This window comes from Hylobates moloch, unplaced genomic scaffold (genome assembly GCF_009828535.3).
Source record: "Hylobates moloch isolate HMO894 unplaced genomic scaffold, HMol_V3 SCAFFOLD_6, whole genome shotgun sequence".
Lineage (NCBI taxonomy): Eukaryota > Metazoa > Chordata > Mammalia > Primates > Hylobatidae > Hylobates > Hylobates moloch.
The window spans coordinates 16242002-16269252 of NW_026652281.1; the positions used below are offsets into that span (position 1 = coordinate 16242002).

At 42.2% G+C, this 27251-nt stretch overlaps 1 protein-coding gene across 3 annotated transcripts in view; it reads right to left on the reverse strand.

Moving 5' to 3' along the window:
• Positions 1 to 2080: 2080 nt before the first annotated feature.
• The window catches only part of SLC22A4 (solute carrier family 22 member 4), a 50291-nt gene continuing 25120 nt past the window's right edge, over positions 2081 to 27251 (reverse strand). Inside the window, exons 4-10 of one of the 3 annotated variants that reach the window (XM_032156481.2) lie at positions 24082 to 24253; positions 19050 to 19176; positions 14652 to 14746; positions 11576 to 11790; positions 10508 to 10690; positions 5815 to 5950; positions 2081 to 2755 (exon numbers count right to left, since the gene is read on the reverse strand). In XM_032156481.2, the coding sequence (XP_032012372.1) occupies positions 2680 to 2755; positions 5815 to 5950; positions 10508 to 10690; positions 11576 to 11790; positions 14652 to 14746; positions 19050 to 19176; positions 24082 to 24253 (1004 nt within the window). In that variant the 3' untranslated portion in view covers positions 2081 to 2679. The remainder of the gene's footprint in view (positions 2756 to 5814; positions 5951 to 10507; positions 10691 to 11575; positions 11791 to 14651; positions 14747 to 19049; positions 19177 to 24081; positions 24254 to 27251) is intronic. The other 2 variants (XM_058440520.1, XM_032156482.2) reach the window with 2 other exon arrangements.

Consider the following 27251-nt stretch of genomic DNA (forward strand, 5'->3'; position numbering starts at 1 on the left):
AGAAGCAAGAGCAAACAAATTCAAAAGCTAGCGGAAGGGAAGAAATAACTAAGATCAGAGCAAAACTGAAAGAGACAGAGACACAAAAACTCTTCAAAAAAATCAGTGAATCCAGGAGCTGGTTTTTGGAAAAGATCAACAAAATTGATAGACCGTTAGCAAGACTAATAAAGAAGAAAAGAGAGAAGAATCAAATAGATGGTATAAAAAATGATAAAGGGGATATCACCATCAATTCCACAGAAATACAAACTACCATCAGAGAATACTGTAAACAACTCTACACAAATAAACTAGAAAATCTAGCAGAAATGGATAAATTCCTGGACACATACACCCTCCCAAGACTAAACCAAGAAGAAGCTGAATCTCTGATTTGACCAATAACAGGCTCTGAAATTGAGGCAATAATTAATATCCCAAAAAAAGTCCAGGACCAGAAAGATTCACAGCTGAATTCTACCAGAGGTACAAAGAGGAGCTGGTACCATTCCTTCTGAAACTATTCCTAGCAATAGAAAAGAGGGAATCCTCCCTAACTCATTTTATGAGGCCAGCATCATCCTGATAACAAAGCCTGGCAAAGACACAACAACAAAAAAAAGAGAATTTTAGACCAATATCCCTGATGAACATTGATGCAAAAATCCTCAATAAAATACTGGCAAACCGAATCCAGCAGCACATCAAAAAGCTTATCCACCATGATCAAGTGGGCTTCATCCCTGGGATGCAAAGCTATTTCAACATATGCAAATCAATAAACATAATCCATCACAGAAACAGAACCAATGACAAAAACCACTTGATTATCTCAATAGACGCAGAAAAGGCCTTCAACAAAATTCAAAAGCCCTTCATGCTAAAAACTCTCAATAAACTAGGTATTGATAGAACGTATCTCAAAATAATAAGAGCTATTTATGACAAACCCACAGCCAATATTCATGCGGAATGGGCTAAAGCTGTTGACCTGATAGATATGGGTTCAAGAGGACACAGCTGAATACTGTGCTTAGGAAAAGAACAGTTTCAAAGGCTTTCCAGATTGTCAGATTTGATGATATCCTCCTTGGTGCACACCTCTCTTGGCTATGGGGCACAACATAAATCACCTTTAACAATCTAACTGGTTTGTGCAGTTTTTCTGATTTTGTATTTACCAGCAAAATAGATCTTAAGCCATTTTTAGGAAACAGGAGGTTTAGTCACGTGCTCAACAAAAGCACAACAAATGGGGACCATTTAATGGTGTAAGGGCTGTGAGGTGTAGCTGCTGAAACTGTAACTAGGAGCTGCCTTGCTGACTTCTTGCAGGCAGATTGGCCAGATGAGACAGGCTAAAATATAATTAATATCTACCATTGTGGTTTAATATGAAATATGGATACCTGGTCTTTGTCTCAGCTCTTGTCATAGAGTTCCCCAAACCTCTAGAACTTCCTGAGTGGTAGGAGTATCTCATTAGTCATAATGAGCCCCTTTGATTTGATAACTCCTGAGTTTATGCTAATGAGGTTACTTAATGTGGGGCCCTAGATATTCTTATGATGGGGCTAGACCCCAGAAAGACCAGGTCATTTGAGGATTAGAGGGTTGGAACTTTCAGCTCTACCCACTGACCTCTGGGCGGGGAAGGTGCTGGAGATCAAGCTCTCTAAAAACTCTTGGACAAGAAGATTTGAGGAGCTTCCAGTAAATGCGTCCACAAGTTGGGAGGGCACTGCATCCCAGCTTCACTGGGACAGAAGCTCTTGCACTTGGAATCTTTCCAGGCCTAGCCCTACATGCTGCTTCATCTGTCTGTTCATCTGTATCCTTTATAATAAATTGTTAAATGTAAAGGTTTAGCTGAATTTGGTGAGCCTTTCTAGCAAATTAATTGAACCCAAGAAGGGGGCTGTGGAAACCCTGGTTTGTAGCTGGTAGGTCAGAGGTGCATGTGGCTTGGACGTTCAAATGGCATCTGAAGAGGGACAGCACACAACCTGTGGGATCTGACACTATCTCCCCGCAGATAGGGTCAGAGCTTAATTCTATTAGAGAACACCCTGTTGGTATCTGCTGGAGAATTGTTTGGTGTGTGAGAAGCCCCCCACCACATCTGGTCACAGAGTACTGTGGGTCGAGTGTGACAGTAGAGGGTAAAAAATGGTTTGTTTTTTCCTCTAACAGCGATCACTCCCTCTCAAAGGAGTGTGGAAGGTTTTCTGGATAGGAATACTGCATATAATCATTTGGTTCACTTCAGAAACTACTATAATTTTGAATGTGCTGGTTCACTTCCACATGTACACACACACACACATTGTTGTCACCTAATATTTGCGTTAATACAATGATGTTATTTTTATTTGGATAGTATTTGTATGATTGGAAATGAGTGTTAATCTTTATACGTATTTTACCAGTCCTTGACTAACATGTTTTCAAGACATCTTACCAATCCATTTCATTGAATTAATGAGTAAGGAGACTCTCTATAAGTGGTTGGTTTGTAAAGCAAGGACATTATCTGGAAGAATCATCCAGAGTTTACTGTATGACGAGCATTTCTTGATAGCAAGGTTCATTTTAGCGTCAATCGTTACAGTCAGTCCATTTCAGTGGGAACAACGGATTTCTCCACAGGGTCTTATTTATCTGTTTTTCACTTCACCAAATGGGGTAGATATTTTTTCAGAATGCAGTTATTAGAACCTTGGGATTTTCTTCTGTCTCCATTGAGTCTCTTGTTTTTTTCCCAGATCTGAACCTGAAAATAAAATAGATGCTAAGGAAAATTAAATATTCAAGACTTTCCTCCGCAAAATGCTCCAAACTGACATTGAAAAATATTTCTCCAATCAATGAACAAGTAACTATTCGAACTCTAATGAGAACCTCATAGTGTAGATCTAATGTTTTATGCTTTTAAACATCTGAGGCCACTTTCTTAATTAAGCATAGAAGCCAGAATTTAAACTCTTTCACAGTTTTCCCAAGCAAAGGATAGAGAGGGAGGCATGAAATTCTTGGCAATTAAAGTTGATGCTGAAGTAGTTCTATCATTAGAAGAAAACAACTTATCAAAAATGGGCACTTTTTGCTGTAAATGTTCTGTCAGGGATCAGAATTAATTCACATGCAGAGTTAACCTTTATCAAGGCCAGGCACTGAGAACAGTTTATCTTTTATAACCTCAAAATAGCCATATGAAATATCCCATATAGCAGATGGGAATACTGAGGCTTAGTGAATATTAAGTGATATGCCCAAATTTTTGCAGTAGATTTGGGATTTAAAGCCAGGCAGTAGTACTCGAAACTCTAAACTTCTCCTAAATACCACTAATCTTTTAATTAAATGTTTGCTGTGGTGTCATAAAAAGATACCGGTCTTTGTCCTTGGCTGCTGACACGGAGATCCTAAATCTCTTATAATTTCTGGAGTGATAGGGGGTGATAAAAGCTTCTTTTGTTCTAATGAGGCAACCCTTGGCAAGGCCCTTAGATAGCTTCAGGGTGGGGGCTGGTCACCAGAAGACCAAGCCTCGATTAGAAACCTGGAACCTCTGGGGAGAGGAGAGAGGCTGGGGATAGACTTAATAATCCATCATGCTAACATGACTAAACCTCCATGAAAACCTCTAAATGATGGGGTTTGGAGAGCTTCCGAGTTGGTGACCACATCCACCTGCCAGGAGGGCAGTGCACCTTAAATCCATAGGGGCAGAACCTCTGCACTCAGGACCTTTCCAGACCTCTCCATATGTACCTCTTCATCTGGCTGTTCATTTGTATCTTTTGTAATAAACCGCTAGTGGCCAGTGTTCTGAGTGCTGTGAGTCATTCTAGCAAATAAACCCGAGGAGGGGATTTGTTGGAACCCCAGACTTGGTAGTAAAGTCAGAGAGAAATGTGGGTAACCTGGGGACCTGACATTTGTGAGTGGCGAGTGAAGCAAGGCAGTATTGTGGGACTGAGTCTTTACACCTGTGGAGTCTGATGCTAACTTTAGGTATTGTCAAAATTGAACTGAATTATAGGACACTCAATAGGTGTCAGAATTGGTTTGCGTCAAGAAGAAAAACCCTTGCATAATCTCATAAGCCAAAAAAAGATGTTGAATTGTTTTATTTTTGCATTTCCTTATTAATGTGGACAAATAACTTTTTTCATGTATATATTGGACACTGAAGTCACTTGTTCTGTAAACTGTCTGTTCTTGTCCTTTGCTGGTTTTCCTACTGAATCGTTTGTCTTTTTCTCACTGGTTACTATGAGCTTTTTGTATATTAAGTATATTAGCCTTATGTCTAGGTTTTGTGTAGCAAATATTTTCTCCTGGCTTATTGACTTTTGTCTTTGTGGGTGGTTTCTTTTTGCCTTGCCAATAATTTAAAAAATGTACAATCAGATATATCAAACTGTTCCTTTATGGTTCTTTGATTTTATGTTATGCTCAGTAAGATCTTCTCTAAGGTTATAAAAATGTTTGTTTCCTCCTGGTACATTTATGATTTTACATTTTTAGGCCTATATTTTTTAACTGCCTGGATTTTATCTTGATGCGTTTTTTTTTGGAGATGGAGTCTCGCTCTGTCACCCAGACTGGAGTGTAGTGGCGTGATCTCGGCTCACTGCAACATCCACCACCCTGGTTCAAGCGATTCTCCTGCCTCAGCCTCCCAAGTAGCTGGGATTACAGGGATGTGCCACCATGCCTGGCTAATTTTTGTATTTTTAGTAGAGGTGGGGTTTCACCATGTTGGACAGGCTGTTCTCGAACTCCTGACCTCAAGCAATCCGCCTGCCTCAATCTCCCTAAATGCTGGGATTACAGGTGTGAGCCACCGTGCCCAGCCAATGCATTTTTTAAAGAGCCAACTTTTTAATTTATTCAAAATGTCTAGCTGAATGTTCTAATACCTTTTACTGAATAACTATTCCCCCTTGACTTTGCTACTTTTTATTACATACTGAATTTTTATATTTTCTTGGGTTTTATCCTGAACTCTATCCTATTCCATTGGTTTCTATTCCTATACCATTATCACATTGTTTTAATTACTATTGCTCAACAATATGCTTTATTACTATTATTATTATTATTTTTGAGACAGAGTCTAGCTCTTTTGCCCAGTCTGGAGTGCAGTGGCATGATCTTGGCTCACTGCAACCTCCGCCTCCCGGGTTCAAGTGATTCTCCTACCTCAGCCTCCTGAGTAGCTGGGACTACAGGCGTGTGCCACCATGCCCAGCTAATTTTTGTATTTTTAGTAGAGACAGGGTTTCACCATGTTGGCCAGGATGGTCTTGATCTCTTGACCTTGTGATCCACCTGCCTCAGTCTCCCAAAGTGTTGGGATTACAGGCGTGTGCCACCACACCTGGCCTATTATTATTATTTATTTTTGAGACGGAGTTTTGCTCTTGTTGCCCAGGCTGGAGTGCAGTGGTGTGATCTCAGTTCACTGCAACCTCTGCCTCCTGGGTTCAAGCAGTTCTCCTGCCTCAGCCTCCTGAGTAGCTGGGATTACATGTGACTGCCACCACACCTGGCTAATTTTTTGTATTTTTAGTAAAGATGGGGTTTCACTATGTTGGCCAGGCTGGTCTCAAACTCCTGACCTCAGGTGATCCACCTGCCTCAGCCTCCCAAAGTTCTGGGATTACAGGCATGAGCCACTGTGCCCAGCCAACAATATGCTTTATTATCTGATAGAGCTAGTCTCTACTTACTACTCTTCTCTTTCAGAACCTTCCTAGCTATTCTTCCATGCTTATTCTCCCTAAGGCATTTTGGTATCATTTTGTTAAAAGTTCTACTTACCATTTCACTTTCTGCATCTGCTCTAAGGTTTCTGGAAGAGTCATTCCCAAACTTTCAGGGAAAAAAAGGGTGAGGATTCCAATCAGGACAGTCAGACTACCCATGACGATGTAGGGCAGCATTCTGTTGTAAGCACCTATAATGCCCGGGACATAAGAACATCAATCAGATACGAGGACTCTCTGGGCACTCTTGAGCATCATTTTGTGAAGTTGGTGAACAGTATAAGAGAATGGATTTAAATCGGAATATTTTCAGAGAAGAAAAAGTAAGCAAAATATCAGTTTCTTTTTGGCAGATGACATTGTGCATGTCTATAATCCTTTTGCATTATCATAAGGCTTTTCATTCTTTCCTGTCAACTGGTATCCTCTAAGCTACTACTCAGTCATGTGTGACAGATGTTCCTTTGTTAGAGTTCTTTGCCTACCAGAGCTCTCCTCTTAAGGTGGAGGTAATTGGAAATGGGGGATGGGAGGACATCAAGGAGAAGGAGGTTAACCAGGATGTTTCAGGGATAGGTTTTGGCCATGATAAGTCTGGCATGACCTCTGCTTTTGCCCAAACTAGTAGGCTGCAGTGGAAAGTTAGGTCCACAGAGCTATGAGACTCAAAAAGAAAAAAAAAAAAACAACTAAGTATTATGTTCACTCCAGATTAAATCAGTAAATTATAAGTATCAGGCACATTCTGTAAAGGCACTGTGTGCCTGGATTTGGCTTCTCTTTGCAGCACTTACATGTCTTGGGTTAATATGTAATCTCTTTGTGAAGCTTTACTCACACAGGAGAACAACAGATCCTCATCTTGCTTTGCCCCTGTATACATACAGAGCTTACAGAGGAACAGCACACCCGTGGATTTCATTTGACCCAAAACATAAGGAAAATATTGTTATTGCAGCTTCTCTGAGGCCTCTGTGTCACTAACAGGAGTAGCTGTGTGGAGTAGAAGACTCTTGGACTCCCTATCTTATGTACTAGTGTCTGACCACTGGACCGTCTGAGCATAGTTTGAAAGTACAGGGAAGGACAAAGGGAAAAATAACACCACTCTGTATAATCTGCTGTCTCAGGTGTGGCACAGGGCAACTGTGCAGAATATGTTTGTTAGGAAAATGTTTCTCTTTCTCTGTAAGGATTTGGATTATACCTTTCCTGAGAATTCATACATGTTTTCAGGTGTGTGTATGTGTGTATGTGTGCATGTGTACCAGTAGGTAACCAATTGCCCAATTGATGAGGTGTGTCTGCATTTCTCACCAGTAGAGTTCTTAATGAGAACCAGGCATGGGGTGTCAGATCCTACCTCAGATTGAACATGCTACTGAAACACCTCTGTAGCGTCATTTCAGATTGACACCTTTGAGTATATAAAAACTAAAATTGTCTTAATTACAAAGATATCATAAAGTGAAAATACAAATGGTAAACTAGAAAAAATATTTACAACATATATGCAAAGGGCTAATTTCTTCCATTGCAAAGAGTTTGCACAAGTCAAAAAGAAAAAGATGAATACACCTGTTGCGGGAAGTCAGGGACCCCGAACGGAGGGACCAGCTGAAGCCATGGCAGAAGAACGTGGATTGTGAAGATTTCATGGACATTTATTAGTTCCCCACGTTAATACTTTTATAATTTCTTACACCTGTCTTTACTGCAATCTCTGAACATAAATTGTGAAGATTTCATGGACACTTATCACTTCCCCAATCAATACCCTTGTGATTTCCTATGCCTGTCTTTACTTTAATCTCTTAATCCCATCATCTTTGTAAGCTGAGGAGGATGTATGTCGCCTCAGGACCCTGTGATGATTGCATTAACTGCACAAATTGTTTGTAGAGCTTTTGCGTTTGAACAATATGAAATCTGGGCACCTTGAAAAAAGAATAGGATAACAGCAATGTTCAGGGAACAAGAGAGATAATCTTAAACTCTGACTGCTGGTGAGCCAGGCAGAACAGAGCCATATTTCTCTTCTTTCAAAAGCAAATGGGAGAAATATCACTGAATTCTTTTTCTCAGCAAGGAACATCCCTGAGAAAGAGAATTCGTCCCTGAGGGTAGGCCTCTAAAATGGCCGCTTTGGGGGCAGCTGTCTTTTACGGTTGCAGCTGTAGGGATGAAATAGGCCCCAGTCTCCTGTAGCACTCCCAGGCTTGTTAGGACGAGGAAATTCCCGCCTAATAAATTTTGGTCAGACCGCTTGTCTGCTCTCAAAACCTGTTTCCTGATAAGATGTTATCAATGACAATGCGTGCCCGAAACTTCATTAGCAATTTTAATTTTGCCCCGGTCCTGTGGTCCTGTGATCTCGCCCTGCCTCCATTTGCCTTGTGATATTCTATTACCTTGTGAAGCACGTGATCTCTGTGACCCACACCCTATTCGTACACTCCCTCCCCTTTTGAAATCACTAATAAAACTTGCTGGTTTTACGGCTCAGGGGGCATCACGGAACCTGCCGATATGTGATGTCTCCCCCGGACACCCAGCTTTAAAATTTCTCTCTTTTGTACTCTGTCCGTTTATTTCTCAGACCAGCTGACACTTAAGGAAAATAGAAAAGAACCTACATGAAATATCGGGGCTGAATTTCACCCGATATAAACCATTAAAGAATGGGCAAAGAAGGCCAGGCACAGTGGCTCATGTCTGTAATCCCAGCACTTTGGGAGGCCAAGGCAAGTGGATCACCTGAGGTCAGGGGTTCGAGACCAGCCTGACCAATATGATGAAACCCCATCTCTACTAAAAATACAACAACAAAAAAAAATTAGCCGGACATGGTGGCATGCGCCTGTAGTCCCAGCTACTCAAGAGGTTGAGGCAGGAGAGTTGTTTGAACCCAGGCGGCGGAGGTTGCAGTGAGCTGAGATTGTGCCACTGCACCCCCCCCCGGGGGGGAAAAAGAGAGGCCCCCTCCCCCAAAAAAAAAAAAAAAAAAAGGGCAAAGAACATGATCAGTCAGTTCACTGAAAAATAAATAAAATGGCCAAAAAATACACAAAAACATGCTCAACCTCATTCATAATTAATAAATAGGAATGAAAGTAACAATGATATCCATTTTTCACATAACAGATAACCAATGATTAAAAAATTAGGTCGGCCAGGCGCTGTGGCTCAAGCCTGTAATCCCAGCACTTTGGGAGGTTGAGGCGGGTGGATCACTTGAGCCCAGGAGTTCGAAACCAGCCTGGGCAAACTGGCAAAATCCAGTCTCTACCAGAAAAAAAAAAAAAATTAGCTGGGCTTGATGGTGTGCATGCCTATAGTTCCAGCTAGTTGGGAGTCTGAGGTGGGAGGATCTCTTGAGCCTGGGAGATTGAGGCTGCAGTGAGCTGGGAATCTAGGATCACACCACTACACTCCAGAGTGAGACACTGTCTCAAAAAAAAAAAAAAAAAAAAAAAGAATTAGGTAATCTTTATTGTTGGTGAGATTATTGAAACAACCACTCTTACCTATTAATAATTAGATTATAATTGGCACAATATGTAGAGTTCAATTTGGGAATATCTATGAAATTTTTTAACAGCACTCTTTGCTCCAGGAATTTTACTTCTATGAATCTACCTGTAAATCCAAATATACATAAGTAAATTCACAAAGGGTGTAGGAGCATAGGAGAATGTTCGTTGTAATGTTATTTGTAATAGCAAAAACCTGGAAATGACCTACATGTCCTCCATTCATTGAAGCCTGGTTAAATGAATTATGTGTTTCAGTATAAAAGTAAGATTTTCATTGTGAAAACTTCAAATAGCATAGAATGTACTGGAAAAAAGTAAAAGTTCACCTCTCCTCTCCCAGGAGGAGCCCTAGAAAACCAACATGAACTGTTTGGTGAGTAGCCCTACAGACATTTTGTTTTGCACAACACCATGTACACACACATATATATGTAATTTTTTAACGGCACTCTTTGCTCCAGGAATTTTACTTCTATGAATCTATCTGTAGATTATACTTATGTATACTTATTTTAAAATGTACTTATATACATTTTTAAAAGGAGGTACCTATTTAAAAAGAAGGTAAAGGAGTAATATGTAACTATTTGGAAGGATATTCTGATACAATGTTAAGTTTAAAAAGTTTCAACATATGTAATGTTATTTGTGTGTTTATTCTTTTTATTTCTTATTATTTTTATTTATTTTTGAGACAGAGTTTTGCTCTTGTTGCCCAGGTTGGAGTGCAATGGTGCAATCTTGGCTCACTGCAGCCTCTGCCTCCTGGGTTCAAGCAATTCTCCTGCCTCAGCCTCCAGAGTAGCTGGGATTACAGGCACCTGCCACCACACCTGGCTAATTTTTGTATTTTTAGTAGAGACGGGGTTTCACCATGCTGGCCAGGCTGGTCTTGAACTCCTGACCTCAGGTGATCCACCCACCTTGGCCTCTCAAAGTGCTGGGATTACATGCATGAGCCACCACGCCTGGCCTGCTTGTATGTTTAAAAAATTATATACATACATGTGTACATGATGTGCAAAACAAAATGTCTGTAGCGCTACTCACCAGTTTGTGGTTGGCTTTCTAGAGCTCCTCCTGGGAGAGGAGAGGTGAACTTGTACTTTTTTCCAGTACATTCTATGCTATTTGATGTTTTCACAATGAAAATCTTACTTTTATATTGAAAACTAATTTAAAGGAAGAACAAATGCACAAGATGCAGCTCACCGAGGTAAACAAAGTAGGGGGCAATGATGCTACCCACTCTGGAGGCCATGGATGTGACCCCCACAGCCATGTTCCTGACCAGGGTTGGGTAGAGCTCAGCAGTGAAGACATACAGCATGGAGAAAGCAGAGGTGATCCCAAATTTTCCCAGCATGACCAGACCAATGGATAAGAAGTAATAATCTGGAAAAGAGACCCGGTATAAACAAGGGTGCTTTTAGAAGTGATGCTTTCTTATATCAGTTGTTTTTATTGTCCTTTTTGCTTCAGTGGGAGTACTTTTATTAACATAAATATATTTCCAAAATAGCATTTTCTCTTCAAATGTCCTAATATTTGGGCATGGACAAGGATGGAACTCACGTGAGGGGTGGCTTTGTACTTTGTTCTACTGTTATTCTAGGTCATTAATGCATTCAGTGACCTTTGTCCACTTGTCTTTTGTTTGTTACAACAGTTTCATAGGTAAGCTATTAGCATGTTAATATAGTTAAGTTTTATCTTCAAAGAGGAGGACCAATCCTTTCTATCCTGTTTCTTATTATTAAGAAACATGTATTTCTATTACTATCAATAATTTATTGACATTTTAATATTATGAGAACGTCAGACACAAGGGGAAAAGGGAAGCATATATCCTTTTGTGTGCTATTTAACTACTTAAAGATTCACACCAGAAAACCACTGAATGTATCCTGGAACCGACATGTCCTACTCACTGTACTACTTGAATATACACCCAGGGAAAAGGTTTGAGAGTAGCCATAAATTAGGAATCATGACTATGAGTTAAAGGGAGATGTTAGGTGAGTCTTTCTGTGAAGGGGATGACTGGGAGAGTTACTCTTCCTCTTTGGTGCTTTCTACTTCTCCGAGGCTGTCTCTTCTGTTTGGGGTAGTTGTTTTGAACACAGGAAACAACATACATAGTGAGCAATCACCTGTCTAATTGTCTTATGAATGGCTTATGATGTAAAGGCTGAATAAACATGGAGCAGTGACTCAGAAGCACCCTAGTCAATATGTGGGTCTTTTCTGGTAAGCTGTTCATCTTGGTTAACTTCTTACCCGCAGGTACCAGTTGAATGAAGAGAAGCACACCTCCTCCCCAGAACAGTACTGCAGCTATGATATAACGCCTGGGCAGGGTTCGCAATAGCAGCCAGGCTGTAATGTAAGCCGGAATTTCAATCAAGGCAGAGAGGAAACAGTTCAGGTAGGCATCTCCATGTAAATTAGGAGTATCCAGAGACAGAGCAAAGTAACCCACTGAGGTCAGCATCCTGAAAGAAAAAGGTAAAAATGTCAAAGGGATGGTGTGAATCGCTCTAAAATTTTATGACGGTCAAGAAATTCTCTATATCTTGCTGTCCTATAAGTAGCCACTACCCTCATTGGCTACTTAAATTTAAATAAATTAAAATTAAATTAAATTACAAATTCAGTTCCTTAGTTACACTAGCCACACTTCAAGTGCTCAATAGCCATGTGTAGCCTAGTGGCTACTATACTGAACAACATAGATATGAAACATTTCCGTCACTGCAGAAAGTTCTATTGGACAGTGCTAGTCTAGATATACCAATATTCAACAATAACTTTTCTCAGCTAGTTGATTTCAAGTTTTCCTATTTCCTGAATAGTTTGTACCTCCTCAATCTCTTAGAGCTATTATTTGAAGAAAAAATATTAATCACATCAGTGAACATAAAATCCAGATTTCATTCGTTAACAAAAAAGAGATACAAGGGTCATACTGTGGGATTCACTTAGAATAAATTCTGATTCTCTTTAGGGAAAAGAGTGAATGTCCCCTAATGCTTCGAAGTATCCAGACTGCAGCCTGTATATTCTGTCATTATAGGTGTATAGTATATATATACCACACATGTATATTATGTCATGAGTGGTGGCTCATGCCTGAAATCCCAGCACTTTGGGAGACCAAGGCAGGTGAATCACCTGAGGTCAGGAGTTTGAGACCACCCTGGCCAACATGGTGAAACCCCATCTCTACTTAAAAGACAAAAATTAGCCAGGCATGGTGGTGGCATGTGCCTATAATCCCAGCTACTTGGGACGCTGAGACAGGAGAATTGCTTGAACCCAGGAGGCAAAGGTTGCAGTGAGCTGACATCGCACCATTGCACTCCAGCCTGAATGACAGACTGAAACTCCATCTCAAAAAAAATAAAAACAAAAATAAAATAAAAAAATAAGCTTCTCTGTGGAAAAAATAACTATGTAACTGAGTACTCCCATTTTTCTAAGAGAGAGTTTATTTTCTCTCTCTCTTCTTTTCTCTTTCCTCCTTTACTGCACTTTCTACTTAGCTCTTTGGAAGTGCAGTGATAGCCTTTTAACCTCCTCTTCACTGGACACTCCCTGCAGGGCAAATTTATCTAACTATGTGCTTAGAAGCTCCAGAGTGGAACTCTCACCCCCCAGATTTCCTCAAGCGATATCAGTCAATTTCCAACCCAAAGTATGCCTGCTAGAGTTTTTGGCCACCTATACCACCTGTTTCTGCCCATGAAGGTGCCAACTGAACTGCCCAGTAGATAAGGCAGCAAGCTAGCCCTCTGATCCCTCACCTGCTCGCGTCCTCCCCTGCCTTTTAGAAGTGCCTGCTTTCCGCTTCAAAAAGAGGAGCAGTACCCTTCAGGCAGGAAGCCGATACCTTTCTCCCTAAGCTAGGTTTGGAATAAAAAGTCACTTTCCTTACCTCAGACCTTGCTCTTGTTAATTGGACGCTGCAAGCTGTGAGTGACTCAACCTGAGTTTTTGTTAAAACTGCACTATGCAACACCCCTGTGTAGAAATTTGCTTATTATTAACATGACTGAGGAGCAGAGGATATCTGAAAAATGATTTCAGGAACACTGGTGATCTTTTTACACATACTAGACCCAAATTAGATAATACAAGGACTAATTCATAAACAAAACAAATAATTATGCTCAAGGGATCTTAGTGATTTTCCCATTTAGTAATAGGAGCAGCTTAGATAGAACTAGTGACTAATTTTTTATTAGCTTAGTAGCACCACTGCCCAAGAACATTTGTACCAGGGATATATGCTGAAATGTAAGAACTAAGAAGGCCATGTACCTAGGACACACTTGCTTAATTCAGAGGCATAAGCTCTGTCATTGTTCTCTTCTAATTGCCAAGTAGGATGGCCCTTAAAAATAAACTTAGATTAGCTGCAGCCTAAATCTACCAGTTCTGACGATCATCGTGTGTGTGTGTGTGTGCTGCCATCATAGAGTAGGAATTTTCTTTTTTCCTTTTCCTTTTTTCTTGGCAGATAAATTATTAAATCTAATCTATAAAGCCAATTTAGTATTTCTGTGCCTGAAAGCCACTTGTTAGTTTGCTATTGGCATGTGTAGAAAGGTGATCAAGGCTCCAATCCAGGTAATGGGGATCTAGGTTATTCTAGCCTCAGTGTTCAATTGCCAGGTCAGCTTCAGGAAGCAGGAGTTGAATTAGCATTTCTGCCTCAGGCACCACAGACATCATTAGTCTTAATCTCATAATTTTTGGTGGGGAGGGAACTGTTACCCAGGGACATCAATGATTTCAATCCCATAACTTTAGGAGGGGGAAGGGAATGCTTTCCCTTTGGGTCTCAGTACTGCAGACTTAAATACTGTACCCTGTGACTTTTCTTTTTTTAGATGGAGTCTTGCTCTGCTGCCCAGACTGGAGTGCAGTAGTGCGATCTAGGCTCACTGGAACCTCCACCTCCTGGGTTCAAGTGATTCTCCTGCCTCAGCCTCCCAAGTAGCTGGGATTACAGGTATATGCCACCATGCCCAGGTAATTTTTGTATTTTTAGTAGAGATGGGATTTCACCATGTTGGCTAGATTTGTCTCGAACTCCTGACCTCAGGTGATCTGCCCACCTTGGCCTCCCAAAGTGCTGGGATTACAGGTGTGAGCCACTGCGCCCAGTGACATTTTTCAATATCTAGTCCCATGAACTGAATAGAGGCATTTCAAAATAATTTAGAATTTTATAATCTTAATTTTTCCTCAGGAAAACCCAGGCGTTGCCATAATGTTCCTCTGAGTTAAAGAAAATCAGTTGCATACTGATGTGCTGGATGTCTACATTTCCAGGTCACTTATTACTTACCATAGCAGCAAAGACATAATGGTCATTATGGCAATATTCCGAGTCCTGAACAGGTCCAGAATGAAAGCTTTCTGCTGCTTTAGGGGATTTAGCTCCTGTAACCAAAATAATGCAAATAACCATGAGATAAAGAGGTAGTAAGGAAGTATCTTTGGCTATGATGCATGGGGAAAACTTATGCATGCAACTCTCAGTTCACCTTGACTATGCTTAGAAGTCTGGGGATTGGAGGCAATAGGGCATCTACATATATGACACTTATTCTGACACTTTAAAATGTTTGTAGCCCATTCTACACAGAAGCCTTTTAAATATATAACACCCCCTTTCCTGTCTCGTTATACAAAGCCTGTTGGCTAACATAGCCTTTCATTGACTGACAGTCAGAGAATGGATGTCATTTACCACACTGATCTGTGATCCTCAGGACTGCCTATTGAAGGGTAGGGCCATGTAGTCCCTTCCTTGAGGCCACGTCTGCTTTTTACACTTCTCTGTTTATTTGTTTTTTTTAGATGGAGTCTCGCTCTGTGGCCCAGGCTGGAGTGCAGTGGTGTGATCTCAGCTCACTTCAACCTCCACCTCCCAGGTTCAAGCGATTCTCCTGCCTCTCAGCCTCCTGAGTAGCTGAGATTACAGGTGAGCATCACCACATCTGGCTAATTTTTGTATTTTTTGTAGAGACGGGGTTTCACTATGTTGGCCAGGTTGGTCTCAAACTCCTGGCCTCAAGCAATCTGCCCACTTTGGCCTCCCAAAGTGCTGGGATTACCAAGCCTTGCTTTTTACACTTCTCTTGTTGTAGTCTTTTAGCATCAGAACGGACTTCAGTTTACTGGCGGGCCTTGGGCAAGTAACGATCCTCTCTGAACTTCAGCTTACTGCTCTATAAAATGGGTATATTAATTGGGAGTTGAGAGATTAAATGAGATCATATATATATAGCTTAGCACAGTGCTTGAACCATGGTAAATGTCCAATAAATTTAAACTATTATTATTATTACTGTATCATTGAGGAAAAGAGGCTAGCCATCAGCGGTCAGTGACAAATCTTTACTGCTATTAATGGGCTTATACTCTTTTACTTTTATTTATATTTATTTACTTGTTTGTTTTTTGAGAGGGAGTTTCACTCTTGTCGCCCAGGCTGGAGTACAGTGGCGCAATCTCAGCTCACTGCAACCTCCGCCTCCCAGGTTCAAGCAATTCTCCTGCCTCAGCCTCCTGAGTAGCTGGGATTACAGGCACCTGCCACCACACCCGGCTAATTTTTGTATTTTAGTAGAGATGGGGTTTTGCCGTATTGGGCAGACTGGTCTCAAACTCTTGACTTCAGGTGATCCATCCACCTCAGCTTCCCAAAGTGCTGGGATTACAGGTGTGAGCCACCGCGCCCGGCCTATTCTTTTGCTTTTAATTTGCTAATATTAACTTGCCATGAATTATGAATCAAGGTAACTAAGCTGATTAGAATTGAAACTAACATAAAAGTTATTAGGCTATGAGATGGAGAATCTCTCAGGGATGAAGTACCAAGACTTTGTGACTTTGTGGCCCTACAGTGCATGCGCAGTAAGAGACCGATAGAGGAGTTTCTATTATGAAGAAGTGGGAGTGCCAGGCCTGCCTTCACAGCAGGTGCTCTCCAAATGTGAGTGTCCTTCTTTCTAGGAATCATCAGACACTTACACAGCTCACAGCCACATTGCCTTTTCTCTCCCGCACTGTTTGGATTGTAGAGCCCCAGAATATGCCCCCAGCAGAATAACCCTGGTATTATAACAAAGCAAAGCCACTGCATAAACTAGTGGGAGCCAGACATCCTCTTGGAGGGTTCTGGGGTGGTGCACACAGACAGGACCTGTGGACCAGTCCTGTGCTAACACTTGGTGGTTCCACAGGGCCCTTCTCAAATGCAGGTTGCCAGGTTCCTCCCTGGGCTTGCCTACTTCTACTCTTTTGAACAGAGGCCTGAGAATCTGTATTCTTAAAGCACTTGTGTGATTGTGATGAGCAGCCAGGATTGGAAACCTCAAAACAAGAATATCCTTGTATCCAGTGGTTGTCTCTGGCCTGGGTGGAGGCACCAAAATGTCTTCGGATCAGGTACCAGGAGTAGGTTGAAGGTGCTTCTTCTGAAGCCAAGGATGCTTGAGATTGCTTTCTGAGACAATACTCTACTCTATATCTTTTCCTGTCCAAGTTAATGCTACTGCCTCTAACATGAAGTGAAAAATCACAGTTATTAAGAGCATGTACTTTGGTGCCTGGGAGAACTAGGTCACAAATCCCAGTTTAACATCTGTGTGATCCTGAGCAAGTTATTTAACTTCACTGTGCCTTAGTGTCTTTTTTTGAAAAAAAAAAAAAAAAAAAAAAAAAATGCATGAGCAGAACACAGTGCCTGGCATTTGGTAGGCTCTTCAATATCATTCTAAATAGGGTGCATTTGCTGGCGCAGGGCTCTGCAGATCCTCCTCAAGAGGATCCTACGGGAGGTGAGCATGGGAGATGACCAGGCCTCAGGAAAGCGCAAGCCCCCTTTCCCTTAATGGGTTTGTCTAGCTCAGGCTAGATGTGCATCATGACAGGAAGAAAGAAGGCACTGTCATGCTGAGAATGGTGGCTCACATCTGTAATCCTAGCCCTTTGGGAGGCTGAGGCAGGAGGATTGCTTGAGCCCAGGAGTTTGAGACCAGCCTGGGCAACATAGTGAAACCCTGTCTCTACAAAAAAAATACAAAAAGTTAGCTGGGTTTGGTGGCAAGTGCCTGTAGTCCCAGCTTGGGAGGTTGAGGTGGGAGGATTGCTTGAGCCCAGAAGGTCAAGGCTACATTGACCTATAACTGCACCACTGCACTCCAGCCTGAGCAACACAGTGAGACTCAATTTTTTTTAAAGTGTGTATATATATATACACACACATACACATACACATATATAAATGCGTATATATGTGTGTGTATATATAAAATATATAAAGGCACTGCTAGAACCATGTGTTTTAACACTGAACTATATTCTTATTTGTCCATAACTATATATCTCATATCTATTTTATGATTGCTTTCATCCATGTAGGTAGATCCCTACAACTAGACTGTAAGTTTCGCAGATAGGAATCAGGCCACCTAGCTGATAAATACCAATAAACACCGAGCACAGCCCCGAAGGGCAGAAGTGTTAGACATTCCCAGTGTTGTTGTTGTTGTTGTTGTTTTATCCATTTAAATGGACTGAGACTTGAAATGGACTTCTTGATTTGAAGGGCAAAGGATTAAGGGATGTTTTGTCCTGGCAGCCCTCTGAGAGCTTGAGTTCATGGCCACTCTAAGCCTCTAGCCATAGCCAGAGTATCTGCTTCTGGAAAAGGTCCTGAAGGCCAGAGATGGGGGAAGCTGTTGGGGTGAGCAGTGGCATGCCCACTGTCCTCTACAGAGTTCTGCTTTCCGCACTACATGCTTTGGTGCAGGGCATGTATAATGTTACTGAAGCCACCACAGTCTTTTTTACGTGTCCTGAGCAGACTCCTACCTATCTCCTAGACAGGAATGGCCTGCCCCATCCTCTCCACTCATTTAAGTGAGTCCTGCTGTCCTCCCTGGCTTGGACCTGCCTCCAGCCGTGGGCCACCCTGCTCTCTTTCTCCGTATTGCTGGCACACAGTGTCTCTACTTGGATACTTACCGTTTCCTCCCTTATGCCATTCTTTATCTTTTTATCTAATCCTCTTGCCCATCTTAGTTACATTCTATGTTCCTTTAGAATTGGGGCTGTGCCTTATTTTCTTATTTCCTCTAGGAGCCAGCTCGGTGTATGGCACACTGCATATCCTTACAAACTGTCAGGAGGTGTGGCTGCTTCCACAGAATATCAGCTTTTCCTTGTGGCCACCAGCTTTCAAGGGGGAATCCTCAAGCCTGTGCTTTCAGGCCTTAAGGTTCTAGACATGATACAGAGCGAGACTAAAGACATGCATAGCTTCCTCAGCAGTCTGTGGTAAGATTCAGGGTACAGTGGAGAACCCAGCGTAGACTAGCCCTGAAACATATTTTCCCACTTAATCTGGACATTTAAAAACCATCAGTTCATAGCTGTGTCCGTGGTTTGCAGCAATGCCAATAGAAAGTTGATGATAAACTTGCAAAATAAGGGGAACTAATATTTAATGAATGCTTGCTATTTGCTAAGCAGTTTACATATATTATTGCATTTAATTCTTATAAACAGCCCTTTAAGGTGGATTTTATCTTAGAATTTAATCATGATTGTGTTCCTAAGGCCTAGTGCAATCCCTGGTACATAGTGGGCACTTAACAAATATTGAATGAAGTTAAATGCCATAAAATCAAGAATGCATAGCTGATCTCAAGAGGAAACATCTGCAAATGCTTACCTCCACAGAATCAAATATCACTGCTGGTACAGCTATGTTGTTCATTTTTGCAGCTTTGTGGATGATATCTTCAGCCTCTCTAAATCTTCCCTGGGATAACAGCCATCGGGGAGATTCAGGAATGAACCTATAATTTATTTTAAATATTTAATAATTTTTCACAACAGCAGGGTTGGATACTATTAAATCTGAGTTTCCCCCAAATAGTTTTAATTTTGTAAAATTCTAGTTTGTCTTTTTAAAGGGAGTCCACATAAGATTCTATTGGAGCATAGGAATAAATAAAAGCACCTTCAAGTTTCAAACTTCTGATCAAATTATAAGACTAATCATCAGTTGTGTTTGAGACCAGGACCAGACCATAAGGGGTGGCATTAACTATGGGCATGTTTGAGCCAGGGCTCTGGAGAAGTTCATCCAAAACTTATAGGTAGTGTGGCTCATAAAAGAAACATAGCTACTAGACTATTAATTCCCCTAGAGAAGAGACTGTCTTTGCAGTGGGTTCATCCTAAGGAGAATTGCTGGTGTCCCAGCTGGTGATGTTCACAGTTTATTGGGAAAAGGATGGCCAGGGCACCTGTGTTCTTGATCTTTTCCTTTAGTCAAAAGAGAAGGTTAGGGCACTGACACCCACCTGTGTGGGGTCCCCATGGCTTTCAACAGATTCTCAGATCAGTGAGTGCCCAAACCAGTTTTTGGGAGATGAGCCCCAATGTTGTCTTTTTGTTAATGTCTAAAAGGTTATTGTTTTAAATTACATAGTCTATTCCCATTTATAGCTGATGCTCAAACACAGTTGCAAATAATAGGACTTTTGTTCTTTCTAAATTTTTATTTCTCAAAATATTTTAGCCATTCCCCTGTCAGCTCTCATTTTCCTTACCTATTGTCAGTACAGATGGTCCCTAACTTATGGTGGTTCTACTATAGGAGAAAAATGATATGCATTAAGTAGAAACCTTACTTTGAGTACTCATACATACAGCCATTCTGTTGTTCACTTTCAGTACAGTATTTAATAAATTACATGAAATATTCAACACTTAATTATAAAATCGATTTTGTGTTAGAAAATTTTGCCCAGTTGTAGACTAATGTAAGTGTTCTGAGCATGTTTAAGACAGGTCAGGCTGAGCTATGATATTTGGTAGGGATGTAGGGCAGGCAAGCTCCAGAGTGGGGTTTGGCCCATGAGGGTTCTTGGCTTTGCCCAGGAAAGAATTCAAGGGCAAACTGGAGGTGGAAGAAAACAGCTTTATTGAAGAGGCAATGTTACAGCTCCGTGACTGCTCCTGCAGAGCAGGGCTGCCCCACAGGCAGAGAGTAGCAGCTCAGGACAGTTTTGCACTCATATTTATAAGTACTTTTAATTACATGTAGATGAAAGGTCAGTTTATGCAGAAATTTCTAGGGAAAGCGTAGTAATTTTTGGGTCATTGCCATGGAAAGGGGCGATAAAGCCTGAGTGTTGTCATGGCAACAGTAAACTGACATGGCACACGGATGGGCGTGTCTTACGGAAAGCGTCTTCTGCCCTGGCTCTGTTTTAGCTGGTCCTCAATTTGGTCCGGTGTCCAAGCCCTGCCTCTGGAGTCGTGTCTGGCCTCCTACCTCAGTAGGTTAGGTGTATTGACCTAGAATATTCTCAATTTACAATGGGCTTATTGGGATGTAACTCCATTATAAGTCGAAGAGCATCTGTACTTACTTAGCCTAGAAAACAAGTTGTAAGTAGCAGACACAGAGTCCTCTATAGTTAATTGGCCCCAAATCCACGCTAGGAATTAGCTCAGAGCAAAACAAATGACCAACCAGCAGGTCCCCTCTCCAGCTTACTAGCACATGAGTTGAAAAATGAGCCTAGTTTGCATTTTTCAGAATATGCCTTTAGTTAGTCCCTATACGAACTACAATAATGTTAGGTCACTGACTCTCAGTAATTAGAACTGTGCTGTCCAATAGAAACTTCTGAAATGTTCTGTATCTGTGCTAAGACAGCATCCACTAACCACATGTAGCTATTGAGCTAGTGTGATTGAAGAAATGAAAATTTAATTTTATTTACTTTTAATTAATTTTAACTTAAATAGCTGCATGTGGCTGGTGGCTACTATATTAGTGCAGAATTAGAGATCTTACTACACAGCCACGATATACCTCATGGATGGATGCTTCTACTTTGGGCCAGTATCTTTCTCCAACCAGATTATGCTTAGAAATATCCTACCTTTTTTTCTACAGACCACTGGCCTCAGATTCTTAATGTTTAATCAGCTAGAAATTGCATAGCTTTCCTCATGTTGCATCTATGGCCTGCTTCCCTACCCCATCCCCACCCCCTATACACATACTCCATTCACACCTGTGGCCACTTTCTGCCAAGCCTTTTAAAGGAAACTTGGGACATAAAAAGTCCCCCAAACCACCAGCAGTGCCTCTATGTAGGTTTACCTCCCATTTCTAGCCCACTGTACTCAGGGCCACTGGTATCTCCAGTTTTGAATTGCTTTGATTTTTTTTTGGTGCACATAATGTCAAATCTAGCTGATCATTTCAAAAGTCAATGGAGTGCCAAATGAGGTTGCACACTATAATCTCTCTGTAGATTTAATTCAGACTAAACAGGAGTGAGGTGTTGCTGGAGAGCTTGTCTCATACTGAGCAGGCGGCAGGGTCCATGTCAGCTCTAAGCATCCCTCCATACCCCAACCACTAGACGGATGAGCATCCTTTTGGGAAGCCCCACCTGCAAGGATGGGATGTTCAGAAGAAAGTTATTTTCTTTTACAGGAAAATGGTAAGACCACTGGTAAACGTTCAGGTGAAGCACTCAGCTTGTCAGTGCTGGTCCCGTGCTGGCCTCTGTCTGGGGCAAGTCCCTGGTACAGTATGCCCACAGCCAGGAGCATTCATGGACCAGCTCCTGGGGAACAGAAGAAAGAGCTCTCCTTAGGGCAGAGGGAGCAGGCTCCCTGTGGGATGGACCTTCTCTGCTGGAAACTGGAGGCTGACTCTGGAGGGCTAATGGATCAGAGCTGTTCATTCCTCGCTGTGACATATGGTCCCGAGGCAAAGATCCCATCCCTACTAATCTCTGTACAGCCCATCGGAGGCTTTATATTGTTATTCTCTCTCTCTCTTTCTCTCTGATAGAATCATACATTAATAAGATTGATTATAACTTTGTTTTTGAGACAGCATCTCATTCTATCCAGTCTGGAGTGCAGTGGCATGATCACATAGCTCACTGTAATCTCAAACTCCCGGGCTCAAGGGACCTTCCCACCTCCGCCTCCTAAGTAGCTGGGACTACAGGCGCTTACCACTGCACCCAGCTAATTTTTTATTTTTAGTACAGACAGGGTTTTGCCATGTTGCCCAGGCTGGTTTCAAACTGCTGGGCTAAAGTGATCCTCCCACCTTGGCCCCCCAAAGTGCTGGGATTACAGGTGTGAACCACCATACCTGGCTAATTATAACATTTTGAAAGTACTGGTCTCTTAGGTCAAAATGACAACTAGAGCCAGAGAACATAGTTTATTAAAATCATTCAGCTGAAGAGGCAGAAAAGAACCTTTGAATAATCTTGTCTTGTGTCTTGAGAGAACCTCTAGTCACTAACATCTTTTCCAATAAATTCAGCTAGCAAGGGAGTTGTGGAGAGAAGGGCAGATGATGATGATGATAATTACTCTCATTCAGAAAATTGCTCTGCTCTTGTAAATCTGGGATGCTTTCCTTGGAGGCACAGCTATGTAGATCATGGCCAGCCCTTATTCACTGCTCCTCAGGCCAGGCTTCCTGGTCCCCAGACAGGGTTCCAGAGGAATGCTGCAAATCAGAATAATACCTAACCTTTAACATACTGTCAACTCCCCCTGCACACTTCATGCCAATAATTTACACTGGTAAATCACAGCACTCTTACAGGTCATGAGAATACAGGGGCTTAGAGTGAGCCCACCTGACCTGCGCTGTCTAGTCAGACAGGTGGCCTGCCTGTCAACCTCTATGACTGCCTAACAGCTACAGTAAGATAAAGGCCTAGACAGCTTCCCAGTCAGGAGATGTCCAAAGGACAGGGCAACCATGAGGTCTAGTCTAAATTGTGAGTTCCAAAAAATGGTCAAAGAAGCTTGTGTGATGTGTAAGCAGGTAGAAGTTATGCAGTTCGGTGAAAACAGTCAGTGCTGGAAGATTTGACTTTGATATAATGAAATCAAACCAAGAATTAATGAGAGAGGAAGAGAATGAGAGAGAGATAGAGCCAGACCCACCAATGGAAGGAATCCCCTTTTCTCTTGCTTAAATATGAAAAAGCAAAGAAACAGGAAATCTCCAAAAAGAGGGTATGGGTATGTCTGACACCTTGTTCCATGATTTTTAATTTATTCTTTCACCTGAAATCCCCCAGATAGTCATATTGGGTAAGACTGAGGCCAGAATCTTCAAACTTTGTTATTCCTATAACTGTTGTGTTAAAACTGAGTTGGGAGGTTGTGGGAGGAAAGAAGAGAACATTTCTCTAACAATTTATTAAATAAAAAGTAATTTTCTCACTCTTCAAGACATAGCAAATAAATAGGCACACTATCATAGTGCTAATAAATAGGCTTCCCTTTCATAGATGCTAATCATTATATGATAGGGAAGCTTGAAGAATTACATTAGTTGGATAGAGTGAGATTTTTCTAGAGAGAGAAAAGCGATGAAAGAGCAGGGGGCAGAGTTAAAAACAACAAAATCCAACACCACCAGCTCCACAAATAACAAGTAGCAACAGAAAGAGTGGTTGGTGTCAAGGAAGAGATTGGAATCCTGAGAATGTGCTTTTTAGGACAATGGAGACTCAAACTCCAGCACACAGGCCCACCCACAATGAGGCAAAACCTCTCCCGGCTTGGAAGCTGGCCTCCGCGAGTTCCGTGGAGGTCATGCAAGCCCAGGCTAGGTCAGCACCAGGCTCCAGGTGTGTTCCAGGTGTGCTGACCCACAGCAGAGGGCCTGTCTGGGGACGAGTCACACTCACCACCACAGCGGGACACACAGCACTCCCGGCACCGTCAGCGCCAGCAGCAGCATCCGCCAGTCTCTGATGAAGTAAGCAAACAGTGGCAGCAGCATATAGCCAACTGCAAAAAATGTGCACACTCCTAATGTAGAGAATATAATACGAACTGACTTGCCAAGAATTTCTGTTCCTGTTCAAAACAAGGGAGGAGTATTAGCATATTAACTCACTTCAATATTTGCTTTTTATATCATTATGTGGCAGTTAGAGTTCAAACTATCACCACTTAGAAAAGGGGAAAGGCATTTGCCTCATGGCCCAGAGCAGGCATGGTCAGGGTAGAGGAAGGTGGGACGTGATCCAAGACTTGGCAACTTATAGAAGGTTGAATTTCTATGAGATTTTAATAGAGTCATAGATTTATTTATTTATTTTTAATTAATTTATTATTATTATTATTATTTTTGAGACAACGTCTCCCTCTGTTGCCCGGGCTGCAGTGCAGTGGCGTGATCTCAGCTCACTGCAACCTCCGCCTCCCAAGCTCAAGTGACCTTCCCACTTCAGCCTTCCAAATAGCTTGGATTACAGGCGTGCACCACCACGCCTGGCTAATTTTTATATTTTTAGTAGAGACAGAGTTTCGCCATGTTGGCCAGGCTGGTCTCGAACTCCTGACCTCAAGTGATCCACCTGCCTTGGCCTCCCAAAATGTTGGGATTACAGGCGTGAGCCACCACACCTGGCCAACTTATTTTAAGGCCATTCCATGTCATAAAAATATCATGCCCAGCCCCAAGAGCTAATCCCTTCTGAGAATGCCAAATTTCCAAAATAAGAGCCCCAACATGAGAAGCAGAGAGAGCATTTCAGGAGACAAGCAGTGGCTCTTCTGAGGGGCCATGTGGGGTCACGGTGTGTGTAGCCTTTCCAACAGTTCTGAACTGTAAATAAATAGACATTGGCCCATCAGGAGCCAGTGGAGAGTTCACCGTTTCCAAGACCTCAGGGCACACTTACCCATGCCTGAGCCCTGAGAAATCAGTTGGAGGGAGCTGGCTCTGAAGGTGCACAGACAGGCCTTCAGCACCCAGGACTGAATTCCCTGCAGCCATGCTGTGCCCAGAGATCAGCCCACGCAGACACAGTCCATTTGGACCAAGGAAAGAAAAGCAGGCGCTGTTCTGCTGCCTCTGTAGGCAGCAGCCCTAGATCTGGCCACACACCCATTGAACTCCACAGAGCTTTCCGTGAATAGCAGAAAGGCCCATGACTGCTTGGTGCGGGCACTGCTTTTTGGGAAAGGACATGCAGGCGACTGTTGGCCCCTGCTCTGCTCACTGCCACATTGGATCACTCGGCACCAGATGGTAGTCCAAGAATAAAGCTCCTTCTCTCGTCCCGGAGCTCCAGGCCCTTTCCACAGAGTCTGCCCTTGGTTCTCTACACCTGGGGCGGAGACTTGACCAATGGCAATGGCTCTACCTTTTGTTGGGGATCTGCCCCCGCTACAGAGAAGTGGCCTGGAAGATACAAAACAGATAATTCAAAGGTCATTCATGCTTGCCTTTTAAGAGAGATTTTCTCGGTCACGTTTATCTGCTCTAGGCACAGGCTAAGGGATTAAGAGTTAATTCCAGAGAAGCAGCAAAATTACTCTGTTGGCTGGTTTCTCATTTTACCACCTACCTGTTCCCATCCCACCCCACTCATTCTCCTTCACTGTTCATAACTGAGAGATCTGCCTCAGTGGGTCCCTCTCGAGAGGCCATTTAAAAACCCAGACTGATAGAAACAGCCAGTACTTTGTGCCTCCTGCATCCCATGTTGGAGACAATTGCCCTCACCACCCAGAGCATGGCTCAGCCTATAAACCCATTTCCAAAGATAGGGCCTGACTTCTTTGAGGATCATGAGTACGATTTCCAGGTCTTTTCTGACCTCATTAATGACCTTCCTGCTATGCACTGGTTTCTAAACCCTTTGGCTGTGATTATGATGTGGAAATAAATAGAAGGTGCTTTATTCCTAAGCAGAGATTCAGCGGCAGAGGGTTTGATTTTGGAAAAGAGAAAGTGCGCAAGATCAAGTGAGAATCTTGTAGAATTGTGAGGCCAGAGGAGCTTTCTCCTACCTTCATGAGCCTGTTAAGAAAGGAAAAGTTACACTACTGGGTTCCTGGATAATCTCCCTCTCTAAGCGTGGGTCTCAGACCAGAACAGTTATATAACTTTGCAGAATGCATGTTCGGGACAGAGACTTTGTAGGTCTCTCTCTTTGCCTTCCTGTGGACAGCAGGGACGGTACAAAATGAAATAATTCCTTTTTAGCCCTACTTTCTGCTCTCTTTTAGGCAGTAACCCTTCCTTAAACAGGATCACCATCTTCACAGCTAGCATTTTTTTGAGTAGGTACTTTGAGACAGGTTCCAGGCTAAGTGTTTACATATATTATCTCTTTGACCCTTCACACCAGTTATATAAAAACTAATATTCCAGGCCAGGCACGGTGGCTTATGCCTGTAATCCCAGCACTTGGGAGGCCGAGACAGGCAGATCACCTGAGGTCAGGAGTTTGAGACCAGCCTGACCAATGTGATGAAACCTGTCTCTACTAAGAATACAAAAATTAGCCAGGCATGGTGGCATGCACCTGTAATCCCAGCTACTTGGGAGGCTGAGACAGGATAATCGCTTGAACCCAGGAGGCAGAGGTTGCAGTGAGCCAAGATCATGCGACTGCACTCCAGACTGTGCAACAAGAGCGAAACTCCATCTCAAACGAAAACAAAAACAAAAACAAAAACTAATATCCCTCTTACTTTACACATAATTAGCTGAGACTTCAGAGTGAAAGCCAATTGCCTAAATTCATGCATATAATAAGTGGTGCACCAGGATTTAAGCCTTATTTGCTCTATGGATACTGGTCTACCTTCCAAGAAAAAAATTACTGGGGGCATGACTTGGCCTTATAAAGCAGTTCTTCAGCTGAGATTCCAGTAGAGACATGAGGGGAGATGGGTGAAGCCATATCCTGCTATCATTTTTACAGTTTTCTTTTTTTTTCTTTCTTTCTTTTTTTTTTTTTGAGACAGACTTGTGCTCTGTTGCTTAGGCCAGGGTGCAGTGGTGCAATCTCAGCTCACTGTAACTTCTGCCTCCTGGGTTCAAGCGATTTTCCTGCCT